General features: G+C 34.5%; 1 protein-coding gene across 1 annotated transcript in view; it reads left to right on the forward strand.

Annotated features, from left to right (window-relative positions):
* The window catches only part of Col4a5 (collagen type IV alpha 5 chain), a 181,203-nt gene that overhangs the window by 73,100 nt on the left and 89,158 nt on the right, over positions 1-18,945 (forward strand). The window contains exons 4-17 of the mRNA XM_090326386.1: positions 988-1,032; positions 5,231-5,275; positions 5,361-5,423; positions 6,838-6,891; positions 8,303-8,329; positions 9,944-10,024; positions 11,243-11,305; positions 14,050-14,085; positions 14,167-14,208; positions 14,376-14,468; positions 16,165-16,218; positions 16,314-16,370; positions 16,580-16,624; positions 18,049-18,102. Coding sequence (XP_090182512.1) covers positions 988-1,032; positions 5,231-5,275; positions 5,361-5,423; positions 6,838-6,891; positions 8,303-8,329; positions 9,944-10,024; positions 11,243-11,305; positions 14,050-14,085; positions 14,167-14,208; positions 14,376-14,468; positions 16,165-16,218; positions 16,314-16,370; positions 16,580-16,624; positions 18,049-18,102 — 759 coding nt within the window. The remainder of the gene's footprint in view (positions 1-987; positions 1,033-5,230; positions 5,276-5,360; positions 5,424-6,837; positions 6,892-8,302; positions 8,330-9,943; positions 10,025-11,242; positions 11,306-14,049; positions 14,086-14,166; positions 14,209-14,375; positions 14,469-16,164; positions 16,219-16,313; positions 16,371-16,579; positions 16,625-18,048; positions 18,103-18,945) is intronic.

An 18,945-nucleotide genomic window follows, 5' to 3' on the forward strand; every position in this document is an offset into this window, starting at 1 on the left:
TTTTTTTCTTACTTGAATATTACAACCACGTTTAGATTGTTTTGGAAGTAGCATTAATTATATGTTGTTACTGGGATCCTCAACAAAAATCGATTCCTATTGAGAAATCAGTTGAGCTGGACAGAGCAGAGCTATTAGGTGTCAAAGTTGCTGATTAAGGCAGAAAGACAAAATGAAAGAAGCAGGCAAGCCTTTACCCACTTATTTCAGTATCATGAGAAAGAAGTTAAACTGGAGAAAGTGCTGATTCTCCCATTATTGTGTTTTTCTGTATGTTACGACACCATAGATGGTCAGGTGGATCTACACAGAAGTTTAAGATCTGTTTGGTTGGGATAATTCAAAATCAAGAAATCTGGAAATGGTGTTTATCTAGAGGCAAGGTGGGAAAGGGGCTAGGACTGGAAAAGTATTGTTAAGAGTTCCAAGAATCTCTTTAGGTTCCTTCTGCCTTCAATAGAGAAGTCTCCACCAAGACATTGTATGTATGAAGAGTCCTACCTGAAGAACAGCACAAGCAACCAGGAGGACCTGAGTATTTTTCACTGCACCTCCTTTCAGAGTCATTTCAGACTACATTGTCTCTGTACCAATTTTTTTAGAACAGTTGTCTTTCATGTGGCCTATTAGAAGGCCTTAGGTGTTATTTCTTAAAATCACACATAGTGTTTATACAAGAGCCAGTCTTCTCAGTTCCACTTCTGGTAGTTTTACCTCATCCTTCATATATTTTTTTCTCTTATGGAAAGAGATCATTAAAATATATCAGAGTATCTTAGGAAGAATAGTGGCTTCCTTACCTGAAATATCCATACTCTTCTTCCAAGAACCTGTAAATATATTAGTTTACATTATGTAGAATATGCTTTTCTTTATTCAATTTTTTTGCCAGTCTTGGGCTTAAGCTCAGGGCCTGAGCACTGTCCTTGGATTTTCTCAAGACCTCTTTTTGAAGGAAAAACTCACTGAATATATTTTATTTTTCAGGGTGATGATGGAATTCCAGGGCCACCAGGACCAAAAGGAATCAGAGTAAGAAATAGTCAATGTACAGCAATTTTTTTGGTGGAAAGATAAAAAAAAGCCGAAGAATTATGAGACACCAGAAAATACCTGTATGGAAATATAGAAAGCATATTATTTTAAAAGTTTAAGAACTGGCATATGTTAACAATTACCTTTTCTTTAATATTTTGATAAATTTGTTTATATATGTCTAGAGGTCTATTTCAATGGATGTAGTAGGATTTTAAAGTAGTTTATGGTGAACGTATAAGAAAGTACTATTCTTTTTAAATCATATAAATTATTTAAAAATTGTAAAATAGGGGCCGGGAGTTTGGTCTAGTGGTAGAGTGCTTGCTAGCATGCACAAGGACCCGGGTACGATTCCTCAGTACCACATACATAGAAAAAAAAGCTGGAAGTTGTGCTGAGGCTCAAGTGGTAGAGTTCTAGCCTTGCGAATGTCCAAGGACAGTGCTCGGGCCTTGAGTTCATATAACAATATAAATTTTAAAAAATTGTGGAATAAAATTAAGGTAGAAGTTCCCAAGCAATTGAACCATCTAAGAGGCTTCCCATGGTACGATATGTAGATATTACAAATCTTTCTGTATTTCTTGAGGAAAATGTTCTGTTTAAACTATTAGAGAACAACTACCTTTTGAAGAGTACAATATTTCTTCAGATCAGATACAGGAAATTTAAAGTTTTGAAAATGTAGGATGCATCCCCAAACTGAATCATTGAATGCATTTTTTCTATAAGTTCTTAGAAATAATTCTGACTTTTCTTTTTCGACTTACAAAATTAGTTTGAAAATATTACTGCTGGGGCGCAGTGGCTCACATCTGTAATCCTAGCAACACAGGAGGCTGAGATCTGAAGATCAAGGTTCAAAGCTAACCCAGGCACAAAAGGACCTGAAACTCATTATCTCCAATTAACCTCCAGAAAATGGGAAGTGGGGCTTGGCTCAAGGGTAGGGTGGTAGCCTTGAGCTGAAGAGCTCAGGGACAGTACCCAGTCCGAGTTCAAGTCCCACAAAAAAGTATTACTGATTTTTTTTAATTTTAGTTTTTATTATAAAGGTAATGTACAGAGGGAGTATAGTTATGTAAGTCAGATAAAGTACATTTCTATTTTTTTCACGAATACTGGTTTTGAAAGGCAATATTGAACTACTCCAAGGCTTAGATGATTCATGTGTTAAACTAAATAAACAGGATAATATCCAAGGTCCTTTTATCTTTGGACTTGTAGATGTATAAATTGAGTAGTTTCCTTATTTTGACTATAAAATATGTGCATGGTGACATGTTTGTGTGACAAGAACAACCAAAGAAGCCAGTAGTAAGTGGCTCATATCTGTAATCCCTGATATTCAAGAGGTCAAAATTTGAGGATTATGGTTCAAAGCCCATTTAGGTAGACAAATTCAAAATGTTCTTACGTCCAGTTAACCAGCAAAAAGCCAGAGTGGAGGCATGGCTCAAATGGTAGAATGCCAGCATGAGGGACAAAGCTGAGTAAAATCACAGGACACTGAATTCTCAAACTCTAGTACTGGCATAAACAAAAGGACTCCATAAAATCTAAACATTTTCATCCATTATTCTTCAATTATATATATGGACAAGGCTTATATAAACAATAAAATCATTATATATGCTATGTACTTTTTAAAAATATGTAGTTTTCCTTATATACTACTTATGACTGGTATAGGTAGGATACTGGAAAAACAGAAAAAACTTCAAAATTCTTAGTTTATCTTAGTAAATCTAATTTTTTATTTTTTGCGATAAATGAATAGCAATGTATTATTACCATTATTTATTATGTATTATTTATCATGTATTAATACCAGTATTTATTATATATTAATTGCATTACTTAAATTCCTCATAGTAATGATAGCATATTCCACTATATCTATAGGACTATTAACTATATGCTAAGCATTGTGGATACTGAATAGAACGGCTTATCATATCAATTCTTTTTTATCTTTTTTTTATCCTATCAATTCTTATTTCCAAATATTTGAGTGAAAATGTTGGATAGTCCATGCCATCAACTACAAATTCAGAATTACCTTGGGAAAGTAGACCAAATAGTTCCTGAATCCTCAGATCTCATCTCACCAGGAATTCTTAAATGGCAATTTTAAAAATTGTATCATAAAAATGGATATTAAGTGTAGAAAATATATAATGCAATAGATCCTATATGCCTATCTCCAACTTCAAAAATAACATATTGATAAATCTGTATTGCCTTTATTTTTGAGATTTTTTAAAGTAAATCCTGCATGTAGTTTCATCTTGCCAGTAAATGCTTTAGTATACTGATAAGTACATAACTGATAACTATGTAATCACTATACCATTTTATATCTTAATAAAGTAGAATTAAATTTCTAGTATACTGTAAAAAGGAGTCTACATTCACATTGTCTCAGTTGTCTCAAAGATGCATTTTTTTGCCAGTCCTAGGGCTTGAGGTCAGGGCCGGGGCACTATCCTTGTGCTTTCTCAAGACTAGCACTCTACAACTTGAGCAACTGCACCACTTCCACCTTTTTCTGTATATGTCGTACTGGGGAGTCGAACCCAGGGCTTTGTGAATGCTAGGCAAGCACTAGGTCACACTCCTAGCCTCTCAAAGATACTTTTGTTAACCATCAGCTTATTCCAATCCTGATCTAGGCAAGTTCCTTGCATTTTGTTTGATTGCAATGTTTCTTACACCTTTTATTATGCCATTGAGGGGGGGGACAAAAAAACATCTACATGGTACTGCCTTCCACAATCAGGATTTGGTTGATTGTTTCTGATGTCATTTTAATTGTCCTTCTGTACCCTACAGAAATTGGAGGTTGTCTTGTAAGATGCACTACAGTACTTTCTGGGCATAGAAACAGTTCTGTACTCAGAATTTTTGTTTTTAAAACTAGGGTAGATAGTACATACTATAATTCCAGCTACTCTGGAGACTGAGATAAATAGATCATTAGAGCCCAAGAGTTAGAGACTAGCCTAGGAAACATAGTGATGCTCTTGTATCAAAATGAAATAAACTTTACTGTAGGTAAATCATACCACAATACAATTACAGAAAATAAGAAAAAACACTTTATAGTGTTGTATAGTTACTATTGAATTGCATCATAAAATACAAAGTTTGTTAGTGTCAACTTGATTTTCCACCAAAAATATTCCCTTCAACTTATACCTAATTATTTGATATTCACTGATAATCATTACTTTGTGTAGAGTTGAAAATTGGTGACTTAAAAATCTATTGTTGAAATATTTATTTATTATTTGGAAATTTTAATATGTTTATGAGTTGTTACACTAGTAACTTATATTGTGATCAAAGAAAGTTTTTATATTATACACACATAGAATTTACTATTTGAATCAGTTGTAGTTTTTGCTATTTTTGATCTCCAGATTGATCCATTTTTGGCCTATAGAAGCCTCTTTAACGTTGACTTCTGCCCTATGTCCATCTGATAAAGCTCTAGACTTTTTGTGATTTTGTTTTCTGGCATGAGCCCACTTTTGTATTTCCTCTATAGTTCTCACTATAATGTTGGTGAAATAATTAACCTTAAACATGATATTTTGTTTCATATTTCCTAGTGTATATTGGGGTTGGGCTCATAAACATGAGTTGCTAGGCTAAGGGGTATATGTGTATGCATATGTTACTGTGCTAGTTATTTCCATTAACTGCATGAGAGTACTTTTTCCTACAGCCTCATCTACAGAGAATGCTGTCAAACTTGTATTTTTGCCAATCTTGACAGGGAACATTTAATTGAAGAATGTTTTGAGTGATCACATTAATGTCCTCAGGCGCAGATAAATTTCTTACCTCCACATCCCCAGCTGAATTTATTATTCATCATAGACCTGGAAGAACTTTATCTGTTAGATCAGACATTTCATGCACTACTTTGTTCCTACTAAGTACGTTGAAGATTGCTCCTGAAAGTAGGAGCAGTCTGTAGTAGTGCTTCCTTGAATTACAAACACACACACACACACACACACACACACACACACACACACACACACACACGCACACAGCAAGTCTCAATGAGACACATTTTGTCTATTTCTACTCTAAATGTATTTTTTCTAGCACCCTTAAGTAGGGTACTATTTTAGTTGTTGTTTGTCATTTGTTTCATGGAAATTCTTTCTTCTTATAGGGATCTCCTGGACTACCTGGATTTCCAGGGACACCAGGTCTTCCTGTAAGTTGGATTTGACTTTATATTTAAAAATACTTTAGAAAGTAATTTAAGTAATATTAAACGTATGTTATATACCTTTTCAAAGGGAATGCCAGGCCATGATGGAGCTCCAGGACCTCAAGGTATCCCTGGATGCAATGGAACTAAGGTGAGATTCAACTTAATATTAGCCATTATGCCTCATAGTAACAGGCTTAAAATCTAAACAAATCAATAGGAAGAATATCAAAGAACAGTTATTATGACTTCCTGTCTAGGACATAGGGGTATTTTCTGGGTTCATATTTTCAGTAGAATAAATATCTGTAATTTTTTTTAACATGCATAATTAGCTCGGATTTTACATTGGATTAAAGATTACTTACCAAATCCCTCTTTGGCGTTTGGATGTAAGTTAAAAGGGAATGTGACTTTTTGTTTCAGGTATTTTGTCATTTGTTAAGAGTAATACTGGACATGACATTCATTAGCTATGCCCCTTAAAAAAACTAGATACAATTATATTTTGGACTGCTCCATATTTAATTTGAAAAAAAAAAAGTATTAGTATCCACCAGTGCGAGGAGGGTTCATTGTGTTAATTCCATAGATGAATACAGGTAATTTCAACAAGTTCAGTGTCTCTGTAATACTCCCTTTATCATATTTAATTTGTTTGGTGGCTGGGCTCTGTCCCTGATCTTTATGCCCAATGCTCTTTTTAATGCCAGTCCTGAGCACTGTCCTTGAGCTTTCTCAAGGATAGGGCTCTACCACTTGACTTTTTGTGACTTTGTTTTCTGGTATGAGCCCTCTTTTGCCTTGAGCCACACAACATTACTGCTGGCTTTTTCTGTGTATATGGTACTGAGGAATCAAACCCAGGACTTTGTGCATGCTAGGTAAGCACTCTACCACTAGGCAATACTCCCTGCTTAAAGCTCTTTTAAATCCTCTCAAATATTTGTTTCCAGGATTATTGTAGGATAGAAATATTTGAAGTAAGTTCATGTTGGTGTTCTTCAACACCAATTTAGCTTTTCTAAGTCAGATGTCCATATTGTACTTTAAATAAGTGAGAGGGAAAATTGAGTGCCTAGAAACTATAATTACCTACAATTGCTAAAACTATTGCCGTTGTCCAGTTGGTGTTATTATCACTTCTGTTTTACAAAACTATTTGAACTAGTTTACTGCAAAAGAAAAATGAAATAGGACATTTAATGTAAGAAACTATTTAAGACATATGAAGGAAAGTGGAACAAATCATTAACTTTTAAATGTGATAGAAATCTGTAGTGTGATGGTCTCAAGATGGATTTAGTCAGAAGAAAATGACTAAAGTAAAAAAATATTTTCTTTATTACTGATTGAAATAGATAAGTAGGAACAAATGAATTTTAGCAGATTGAATTGATGTGGATAGTTGATATACAAATAATTGGACAGTAAAAGTGAACTTTTGACATTTTGGAATGTTTTAAAACAGCTTTTACAGAAATTTTTATCAATAAGCCGCTGTTTGCTGGCAAAGTTATTCTGTTTCTTGTTCCTTCATGCTCTTTATTTCTAACTATTTCTAGGGAGAACGTGGATTTCCAGGCAGTCCCGGTTTTCCTGGCTTACAGGGCCCTCCAGTAAGTTCGAGATTATAATGGACCCAAAAATGAACAAAAGCAGAGGTTGTACAGCATATGCTCAGTGCATTCATATTGAAAAAAAGCAGTATACATTTCTTTATTAAATAATTTATTAACATTGAATTTTACATCATCTTTCAAATGACGTATTTAACAGTCAAGTATTCAAGAAGGGAATCTCTGTATACAATCACTGGCACTTAGATTTTTAGACCATAATTAAAATTAGGCTGAGGGTTTGTATGTCATATATACATATTAATCTATGTAATAAAACATTATGAGAGTCATAGATTTTTATGTCTATGTAATTGTGTTTATATTTCCAATACCATGTCCATAACATTGGGTACACAAATATTGAGTCTTCGCTCTTGTACTGTGTGGATCTAATAGTCACATACTAAGGATACCAAGCGCCTTTTGTTCTTTTGGTCTTGACTTGTCTCACTCAACATGATTCTCTCTAGATTCATCCACTTCCCTGTGAATTGCCATTATTTTATCTTGTCTGTTGGCTATGTAGAATTCCATTTTATATATACCACATTTTTTGTATCCATTCATCTGCAGCAGGGCATCTGGATTGTTTCCATTTCCTGGCTATTGTGAATAGTACAGAGATGAACATAGCCAAGCAGGTGTCCTTATGATATCCTGGGTTATGATGTTCAGGAGTGGTATGGGCGGGATCATGGGGAAGGTCTGTTATCAGTTCTTTAAGAAATCTCCACACAGCAGTACATATTTCCAAGTAGCAAACAAGAAGAAACATTTTTTCTAGTCCTGGGGCTTGATCTCAGGGTCTGGGCATTGTCCTTGAGCTTTCTCAAGGCTAGCACTCTACTTCTTGAGCCACAGTAGCACTTCTGACTTTTTCTATGTATGCGGTACCAAAGAATTGAACCCACGGCCTCGTGCATGCTAAGTAAGCACTTTACTGCTAGGTCATGCTTCCAGCCCAAGTATTATTTTTTCCTGTTCATGGGGCTTGAAATCTGGATCCGGGCACTCTCCCTGAGCTCTTCAACTCAAGGTTATCACCCTACCCTTGAGTCACAGTGCCACTTCCAGTTTTCTAGTGGTTAATTAGAGATGAGTCTCATGGACTTTAGTGCCTGGGCTGGCTTTGAACCACAGTCCTCAGATCTTAGCTTCCTGAGTAGCTATGATTACAGGCATGAGCCACCATGCCCGACTTCCAAGAAGAAATTTTTAAAAGATGTTGGTAAGGTCGCTCCTGAACACAATTTTGTAATTTTTAATAAATATGATCTCTTAAGTATTTCAAGATATATCATACACATGAATGACCCAACAGTAATTTGCTTTCTTTGTATTCTTTTTAGCAAGTGTGTATGTGCTTGCTTACTCACATTCATATAAAATAATCTCTTTTTAATAATAGGGACCTCCTGGTATCCCAGGTATGAAGGTAAGCATTTTATGTTCACAAGGTAAGTAATCTGAATACAATATGTGGGAAGTCCTCAAGAATGACTTTAACTTGATTCTAGAAGTGAATGCTTCTAGAAATTGTGCACATGTAGTTCTCTTTAATTGCCTGTTCCTCTCACTTTACCTCTCTTTTTCTTTCCTCTCCCCCCTCCTCCTTTCCCTTCTCTTCTATACTCTCCGTATCTCCAAGGACATAGTTCTGACCCTTTTTACTCCTACATCTGTAGTAATATCCTTATCCGTATGTGGAATGTATCTACATTTATATTTCTATCAGACTTTTCATCTGAGTTCAACATGTACATGTTCATCTTTTCCCCTAACATCTCTAGTCAGATATCTTCCAGACAGTTAAATTAATATATTCCAAGTTAACCTGCCCCCAAAGGAATCTGCCCCTTCCTCTGGTGGCCCATATATAAAGTTTGCATTGCTATGTATTATGTTTACACAAACTCAACATCTGAGGGTTAGTGTTTGTTTCTTTCACTCTTTTACATCCTTGTTCCATTCTGTCATTAAATACGATTGAGTTTGCCTGTAAAAAGTGTTTTAAGTTTATTTACATTTTTCTCTCTCTACTGACACTCAACTCACCTTAAGATCTCCTCTGAACTATAGTAACCACTGCAACTGGTCTCTCTTGTTTTTTCTGCTTCTATTCTCTATGCCCCAGCCTGGTTTATTTTCAACCAACCAAGAATGATGTTTGAAAGTGTAATTCAATAATCTGTTTGTGTAGAAACATTCAAGGGCTTCCCACAGTGTATCTAAAATAAAGTCGGCTTTCTTTTTCATGACTTGGAAGACCTTCATGTTCTAGTCTCTGCACCCAATTTACAGCCTTATCTCAAACTGCTATTTCCTTGGCTCACTGATCACACAGTTTGCATGTAGTCATTAGTTTTATGATTTTATTTATTTATTTTTGTTTCTGTGGTTCAGGGGATCAAACACAGGACTTCTGCATACTAGACAAGCACTCAATCTGCAGTCCTCTATTCATTTATAGGAATACGCCAAATTCCTCCAGTTTGAGACGTGAACATTCCTTTCACAGATTACTCTATTTTGACTACCCCAGATAATTTTTACTTTTTCATTACCACTTACTTGTTCCTTGGACTTGCCTTCATATCACCTGACAGAACATATTGCTATCTTATGTATTTATGTATGATGATCCGAATTTGCTTTTCATATGATTTGTCTGATGAAAACAGAGGTTTTATTTACTTCATTCAGAGCTTAAGAAAATTCTTAAAATATTTATATGTAAGACATTTTTTGAAAAAGTGTAACTTTTGTCAAAGAAAGTTTTTTTATTGTAATTAATAGAGGGGTTACAGTTATATTCGCCAGATTGTAAAACATACTTTTTATAAATGAATTATTGAAGTTACCATAGACAATAAATGTATTGTAATTCCGTATACCATGAATATTTTCTAATTTTTAAAGATACATTTTCCATTAAATTATTGAGATAAACTTTGATACAATTACATGATGAATTGACTTCTTATATCATTATTTTTTGCCATTTTTATATACAATAACTGTTAAAACTTCCATTGGTGATTTCTTTTAGGGAGAACCAGGGAGTATCATCATGTCATCACTGCCAGGACCAAAGGGGAACCCAGGATATCCAGGTCGCCCTGGGATACAAGTAAGCATGCAGCAATTTTGTGGTTTGCTATGTGATTATATCATCACATCATAGCAAGTCATTAAAATTTAAAAGCCTCTTAGTCATAGAAATTATCATCTTATGTTTTCTAGACATTTCTGAACCTTCACATAAAAAGAAAAGCACATAGAGCCAGGGAGAATTATAATAAGTTCTATTGTATTCTTTCAGTTTTCTATCCAGAATCCATGGATGTATTTGTTTTGGAAATTAGCAACAGAAATGTTTCTCCATTCTTGTTTTTATGCTGGGGGAATCAGTAACATTCCCTGTAACCATCAAATGCAATTCTAAGAAAAAGATTATGTTAATGTTTGGTGATATGGCTAAATATAGTAGTAACTTTTATTTATTTTAAAAAGAATCTCACTCTGTAACATAGATTGACATTGAACTTGTGATAAAGCATGCAACACCTATTTAGCTATGACTTTTGAGTATTTATATATGAGTAAGCCCATTTCTTGGGACTTAAAATTCATGAGAATCAATATAAACAAAAATCAGGACATTCTGCTTTAAAAAATAATGTAATATTTATGTAATTTTCTGAAACTGTTCTAGGTATTTTGATATTTATCAGTGGTTGCAGTTCACTCTATTTTTATCCTTATATAAATTTCGACTTCCAAAACATAGTAGAATTTATTTCATTACAAAATTAATCTTATCTTTATATCGTAGTGTAGAAAAGCAGATTTGCAATGCAGGTAAAATTTTAACTTTCAAGTTTGCCTGATTATATTCTTGAACACTTGCATCATTTCCTTATCACTTATTCCAGTTTTTATCTTTCCCTCTTGGTTTTTCATCTTATTTAATTTTAGAATAAATAAGATTAAAATTAGACAGGCTATCGTGAAAGGATTATAGTTTGACTTCTGATTTCTAACCAGGAAGATTTAATAAATGTTTTGTTTTGTGAATTTTCTTATATATTTATCTACCACTTTAAAATATAATCTTTTTGAAATCTGCATCCTATCTGCTTAGTTTTAAATTCCTCCATATTAAATTACTGAATTATTTCTGTATATTTTTAAATCTTGCTCATAATACTACACAATAATAGAATGGAATTCTGGCAACAACATGTTGATATTTCCTCCATTTAGTGTTTTTGTATGATACATTGATGAATTTCATTTTAATATATTGGGTTTTTTTTCATCCTTTTCGCTATTCTTTTTATAACAGGGCCCACCTGGTCCCAGGGGTATACCAGGGCCAATTGGCCCCCCAGGAACACCAGGCTTGATGGTAAGCTTCTACTGGAGTTTTATTTCTCCTATTTTCCTTTGAGTTCTTTTTACAAATATTAATATTGATACAATGCAGTTTTGTCATTCATAACCATAATTATATTATTGTTTTAACAGTAATGAGCTTTAAACTTAGTTTTTGCATTTGTGAAGCGGTTCTGATGAACCATGCCTCTAACCTTAGTTTTGCCCTAGTCATTTTCTTTTTGGACATAGAGGCTCACTTTCTGCCTGTTTTTGGTTTTCTGATGTAGTTTTAATGATGGGCATGTCTCAGCATCTGTCTGTTGAGAGAATCTCGTAGAGGTTTCTTTTGAGCTGGCTTGAAGTAGATTTCAACCTCCCATGAAGCAGGAATGACAGGCACATGCTACCAGGGTTTTGAGAAAGGGTTTTTTGTGTATACTCAGGTTGGCCTTGGTCTACAAACAATTACGTGTTTTCCAAGTTTTGATTACAGGCATGAGCCATTGGTGCCTGTTTTGTTAAGGGTAATTTTCTATTATGTTGAATAATACACATTTGTAATAAACATTCATCTTACACTTGGAAAAGTGAGATACGTAAAGGGAATATTTAAAACATATAAAGTGGGTGCCTCAATGGAATTCTATGCTGCCATCAGAAAGAACATCTCCCCATTTGCAAGGAAACAGAAAGACTTAGAAAAAATCATATTAAGTGAAGTAAGCCAGATTCAAAGGAACATTGGCTCAATGAGGAAACCTCAAATGAGGTTTCCCTTATTTGTCATAGTTATTATAAACTTTGGATTCTCATAGCAGAGGTGGACAATAGGGCAAAACCTAGATATATAAGGCTGTATAGGATGAGGCAAAATGAAAGGACCTCCAGGATAAAGAAACAAGAGCCATGTAATATGCGATTGTTGTTCTTAATGTACTGTTATTTCTCTTTTGTTTTCCCTTGGTTATCTCATATTGTTATAGAATCTTACTTTGTTATCTGATATATTTCATATATGTTTATTTGAAATAGGATAGGAAAGGGGGAAAACAAGATGAGGGGAAGGGGTGGGTGGAGGGAAATGGAGACAAAAAACATGAGAAGGGGTAGCAATGTTTGTGAAGTAATGCACATTCTATCTGGTGAATATAATGTAACCTTCTATTAATTACAGTAAAAATATATTTTAAAAAAGTGGGTGCCAGAGGTGTATCTCAGATGTTGAGTACTTGTGTAACATATGTGAAGCTCTGAGTTCAATCTCCAGCATCACACAAAACATGTTTTATTTTTTGTAGAAGTCGATATCAAACCTACTACCTTTAACAAACTATTCCCCCATCCCTAAAATGATTTGTTGGTTGTGGATTTTTTGTTGTTGTTTTTACCAGTCCCAGGGCTTGAACTTAGGTGTTGGGCACTCTCCTTGAGATTTCTCAAGGCTAGTACTCTACATCTTGAGCCACAGCACCACTTCTGGCTTTTCCTGTGTATGTGGTACTGAGAAATTGAACCCAGGGCTTCTTGCATGCTAGGCAAGCACTCTAGCCATCTCAGTGAATCTGGTAATGGCATCGTTTTATGAGATCTTCTAGTTAATTGTTCAAACATGTTTCTTCTTTAAATTTGAGGGTATTTTCAGAGTGCTAGGACAAAATAAATTTTATAAAGTATATATATACATCTCTTATATCTCATATATGAATGTATGTATCTCTTCAATCAGTGTATATATATATATAATGATCTATACATATATAGAGATCTTGAATCATAAACATATATGTATATATATATCTTCAATAACTTCAATAGGATCATAGACTTGAATGCCTCAGAATAGAAGGAAAAGCCTTTTAAGGCCTTCTAATATATTTTTGTTTGTGACAAGTACTTCTTTACACTTAAATGAAGGCAATAGAGTTTAATTAGTCCTAGAAGAATCTGCCAACAAAACTTTGATTTCTGCTTTTATGACACTTCTTGGAAAGAGATTAAAAACTCATTTGTTTAGTTTGCTTTACTTGTAGGCCTTCTCTAAATTAGGAAATTAGACATTGTTACTTTTCCTTAACTCTCCTGTTAGAATATTGGTTTTTATCGGGAATGTTATTAATACTTGGAATTTTCTTAACTTTTTTTTCATATGTCCAAATCACTCCACAATTTACCCTGTTTCAACAGATGAAGCAAATTCTTAGGATTGACACCAAGATACAACATGCAAATAAATAGATATGTTGAAATAGAGGCAATATACATAAATAAACAAATGTTCAATTTTTCAAACCTTGAAAAATTCTCAAAAACAAAAATGGATTGTTTAAAAAACAAAGCTTGGTTAATAAATAACCAGATGCGTTTTAGAACTAGGGTTTTTTAAATTTAGGATACCTACTTTACTCATAATTCTGATAAAACAATACATTGTGTGTACTGGAGGTAAAATTAACTTTCATTGACTTTACATTGGTATTCTCCCTGTTGTCTACCTATCCTTTCTGCCCTTGACCACTACCTCCCTGGCACCACACATTTCCACACTCATCTTGTTTGTTTTTCTTAGTTGACGTGTGTGTTCCATTAAAAAGCAACAAGGGAATAAATAAATCGTTGTGATGTCTCAAGCTACTAAGAAGTGCTTTATGATTGAGTTGCATCCCTAGCCATGAAAATATTATTTTGGAGGGATCCTTCAGTTTTAATTTTTTATGAAACCCGATCATTTTAAATAAATTTACACCATATATGTTTTTCTTTTCTGTATCTCATTAGGGCCCTCCTGGACCACCAGGATTGCCAGGACCAAAGGTAATTTTCTCTTTATATACCTCTTATTTAATGTGCATTCTTATTATCAATGATATTTTAAACGGAAACTTCTCTCTCCAGGGGAATATGGGTTTAAACTTCCAGGGACCCAAAGGTGAAAAGGTGAGTAGAGAAAAAGAGTTGGTTATTCAACCCCCAGTTTTCTCCTTTCATAGTCCCTTGAACTGTGTTTTTTCTTTCTTTTGCTTCTTAAAACTGATAATTTGCCTGGTATATTATTGTCTTCACAGATTATAAAGTGTAACTCTCTTATTCTGTCTTGAAAACAGGGTGAACAAGGACTGCAGGGGCCACCTGGGCCACCTGGGCAGATCAGTGAGCAGAAAAGACCAATGGATATAGAGTTTCAAAAAGGAGATCAGGTGAATATGTAGGGAAGAAATCAAAGTCTCACGATGAATGCAATCACTTGAGGTAGTCCTTTCATGATATATATGCATTTTTGCTTCTTTGTTATTCCTTCGTTGTTGTTTTTGATTTCTGTATCTTTTGTTTTGTATGTAAGTTTATCTTTTTGGGGAGGATAAAAGGGAGCACAGAAATGAGGGGACAAGGGATGAGTAAATACAGTAGTGACACTCACTAGACACTATGTTGAGAATAAACTATACAACTTGTGGGGGATAAAAACAGGGAGCAAACAAAGGAAGAGGTGATATTGTTCAAAAAGAAATTACTCATTACCTGACTTACGTAACTGTAATTGCTCTGTATATTATATTTACAATAGCAATAAAAAAACAGCACATTATGCACATTAAATATATTCAGTAATGTTTGTCATCTGTAACTTAATAAAGCTGGAAAAAATTAAAAATCTGAAAAGCTTCATATGCAAGTAGTACTATATTGAAATACATTATAAATAAATGTAGTAATATATGAGAATATTTTTAAATAGCAAGGATTTGAGATGGTTAAAAATTTTACATTATCTTTCCTGAGACATATTTACTTGAAATTCATTAATTTATTATTTCATTTCTGTATGTTCATAGTATAGTGAAATTGTTAGCACATCAAATTGAAGCAATTTTCATCAAACTTGAAAAGGAATACTGTATATATTAGTTGTCAGCTACTATCTCTCCCAAAACTAGTCACTACCAGATATATGGATTAAATCATTTAATAAAATATTTTGAAAGAACAAAATGCCTTAAGTATAATCATGGTACTCTAGAAGTAACTAAAATGTCTCTAGTTTCATTTTTTGACATACTGTAGCTTCAGTTCAAAGCATAGGTCTTGCTTAGTTTACTTGCTCATGGCTGATGCTTTACCTCTTGAGTCATGCCTGTAGCCTACTTTTTGCTTCCTAATTGGAGATGGCACTTTGTAATCTTTTCTGTCAAGGCTGTCTTTGAACATCGGTCCTCTGGATCTTGACCTCTTGAGTAGCTAAAATTATAAATGTGAGCTCCCTTTACCCGTGTGATTTTGTGTGTATATGTGTGTGTAGCAGATATCAACTTTGAGTTAGAAACATTCTATCTGTTTATAATACTTGAGTGCATAGTTTAGCTTGTTAAATATATTTAGCTCCTAGAATTAGTGAGACTATATTCTCTGTCTCTGTCTGTCTGCCTGCCTGCCTGCCTGTCTGCCTGTCTGCCTCCCTCCCTCCCTCCCTCCCTCCCTCCCTCCCTCCCTCCCTCCCTCCCTCCCTCCCTCCCTCCCTCTCTCTCTCTCTCTCTCTCTCTCTCTCTCTCTCTCTCTCTCTCTCTCTCTCTCTCTTTCTCTCTCTTTCTCTCTCTTTCTTTCTTTTCTCCAGTCAGCAGTAGGACTTGAGCTCTGGACTTGGGCGCTGTCCCTGAGCTCTTCAGCTAAAGGTTACTACCACTCTACCACTAGATCCACAGCACCACGTTTGGTTTTCTGGTGGTTAATTGGAAATAAGAGTCTCATGGACTTTCATGCCTGGGCTGGCTTTGAACTGTGATCCTCAGATCTCAGCTTCCTGAGTGGCTAGGATTACAGGCGTGAGACACCAATACACGGCAAGAGTGTGTATTCTATTATTAAAACATTGTTTTCTTTACCCTTACAACTGAACAGGGAGATCCTGGTGACCGAGGACCACCTGGACCTCCTGGGGTTTGTGGCCCTCCTGTAAGTACTTAAAATTCTTTAGCATCATTTAACTTAAGCTTGTATTGACTGGCAGACTGTGAACCAATATGAAACTATTTCTTTTATGTGTACAGGGCTTTCCTGGTGGTGTAAAAGGTCAGAAGGGTGAGCAAGGAGAGCCAGGCAAAAGAGTAAGTGTTACAACTACTAATAGTCTTCAAAAAAATCCAAATATATGTGTGTATCCTTCCTACTATTTCAAAGCTTTATATCACTACTATAGTATGTAACATTGATATCTGAAATGTTTAATTGTATGCTTCAAGGGATGATCTTTAATCTCATACTTCCTAAGTAAAAAAATTCTGTTCTTTTTCCACCATTACTTTGTATTCTACAGGGTAAACCAGGCAAAGATGGAGAAAATGGTCAACCAGGAATTCCAGTGAGTAGCTAGCTAAGGCTCTTTCCTCTCAACAAAATGTACAATGGTTGTGGGTGGTAGTGTAGCTTAATTAATTAAAATGAATTAATTAATTTAAATTTATGGAAATTATCTTCTGGTGTTTTCTTTTTTTAATTATTGCACAGTAATTGTACAAAGGGTTTCATTGTGATACTCCCATAAATGCATATAATGACTTTGATCAAGTTTATCTCTTTTATTTTTTCTTATCCCTTTCCTAGTCTTCAAACAATTTAATACTGTGTGTCTATAATTTATTTCTTTTTTTGCTGAGTAGTATTTACTTAGTTGGATTTATCAAGTTGTTTATATTGAAGGAATGAAAGATTTTTTATGTCTGAATTTTTGTAATTATGAATAACACTTCTATGAATACTCAATTTTTCTGTGAACAAAGCCTTTAAGAGGTAATTCTAATCACTACAGAAATGAATGATAAAATATACAAGTCCAGGAACATTATTTACAGCAGCTTTGATATCAATGTGTATCCAAACATAATCATTAAATAAGGCTTTTAGGGAGAGAGAAAAAAATTGATGAAATTTGTAGCCATTCCAAAAAAACAGATAATTTTTAATTAGACAGGAAGTTAGAAATTGGTTTCAAGTTGAATTTTAATAAACAGTCTTTAATTTACAACATTTGATGATATACAGAATAATAAAAAAACAAATATGTCTTTAGTTTTTTTGTCTTTCAACAACTAAGTTTTGTTTTATGATTGAGGAAACCAAGATAGTCAAATTATTGCTTTTGATTATTTTCAACAATTACCTAGGGTGTTTCCGTTTACTTTGGGAGATCCCAAAGAAGTTTAAAGAAGAGATAGTTTCATACGTGAATAGTCTTCTTACAAATCAATAGACAGTTTTGGTAGTGATAGTTTTCTGGGAGTAAGGCTTCAAAGGAGTTTCAATCTTTTTTTTTTTTGGCTAGGTTACTGGACTGATAATGGGGGGAAGGAGATATAAACAAAATAATCTGGGTATTCCTACCCAGATTTAACATTTTTTGTTATAAGAAAAAATGAGGTACAGGAGTTTGGCCTAGTAGAGAGCTTGCCTACCTTGCACGAAGACCTGGAATTGATTTCTCAGTACCACATCCATAGAAAAAGCTCGAAGTGGTGTTGAGGCTCAAGTGATAGAGTTCAGGCATTGAGGAAGTTCAAGGACAGTGCTCAAGTCCTCAGTTCAAGCCTCAGGACTGGGAAAAAATAACCCCACAAATGAAATGCTTCCTTTATTGTTGTCAGCTTTGGGTAATTTCTACAGTTCTGAAAAGGCTGATTTTTATGGACTATTTTTGCCCATATTCTTAATGTTTCTGCTAGGATAGGATTTGAGGGGTTTTGTTACCCTGCCATTTTTGCTGATATCACCCTGTCCTCTGTTTTAAAGGGGTTGCCTGGTGATCCTGGGTATCCTGGTGAACCAGGAAGGGATGGTGAAAAGGTAAGAATTTTTTCTTTCAAATCATTGATTTTATTTTATTCTCATTAATGTAAATAAAATGTAAAAGTTATAAATAGCTTTTGTATTCCAAATGTACCTTCTTTATCCATCTTTTGCTATTATCCATCTTTTACTTTTATGTCTTAGCCTCAATTTTCTTCTCTCTTCCATGTCTCTTTTTCCCCTGAGGATGTGCTCCTGTTTCTCTGTAGTTTTGCTTGTCTTATGAACATTGCTATTGCTCATGGAGAGAGAGAGAAAGGGGGGGGGGGCGGGGGGAGAAGCAATCTCAAGAAGAGATTGAGTTATTTTTATCATTACTTTAAATCATAGTCCACAGATTACAGTTCATGAATGTTTTATTTTTTTGCCAGTCCTGTGGCCTGAATTCAGGGCCTGCACGATGTGATTGGGCTTTCTCAAGGCTAGAGCTCTACCCTTGAGCCACAGCACCACTTTCAGCTTTTTCTATGTATGTTGTACTGAGAATTAAACCCAGGTCTTCATGCATGCTAGGCAGGCACTCTACCACTAGGCAAAACTCCTGGCCCCAGGAATGATTTTTTTAGTGGTACCATTTTCATTATGAACACAGTGCCTTTGCATGTATCCATAAAAATTCAGTTTTTTGAGGAGGGAATTCAGCACATTTTAGTGAGGTTCTGTTACTATAAAGTCTTAAAGCTTGAATTTAGAAAGTCTCCTCTAAACTTTTCCATTCTGGATATAATTATTGTCTGTAAGTCTGTGACTAATTCTTTGTTATTGTTTTTCCTGGACCAATGCAGTCTGACTGAGATCATTATTTAGTTACCTATTCTAAACGTGACTTTGAAAAAAATG

Source organism: Megascapheus bottae, chromosome X, assembly GCF_031878675.1.
Source record: "Megascapheus bottae isolate mThoBot1 chromosome X, mThoBot2.hap1, whole genome shotgun sequence".
Classification (NCBI taxonomy): Eukaryota; Metazoa; Chordata; class Mammalia; order Rodentia; family Geomyidae; genus Megascapheus; species Megascapheus bottae.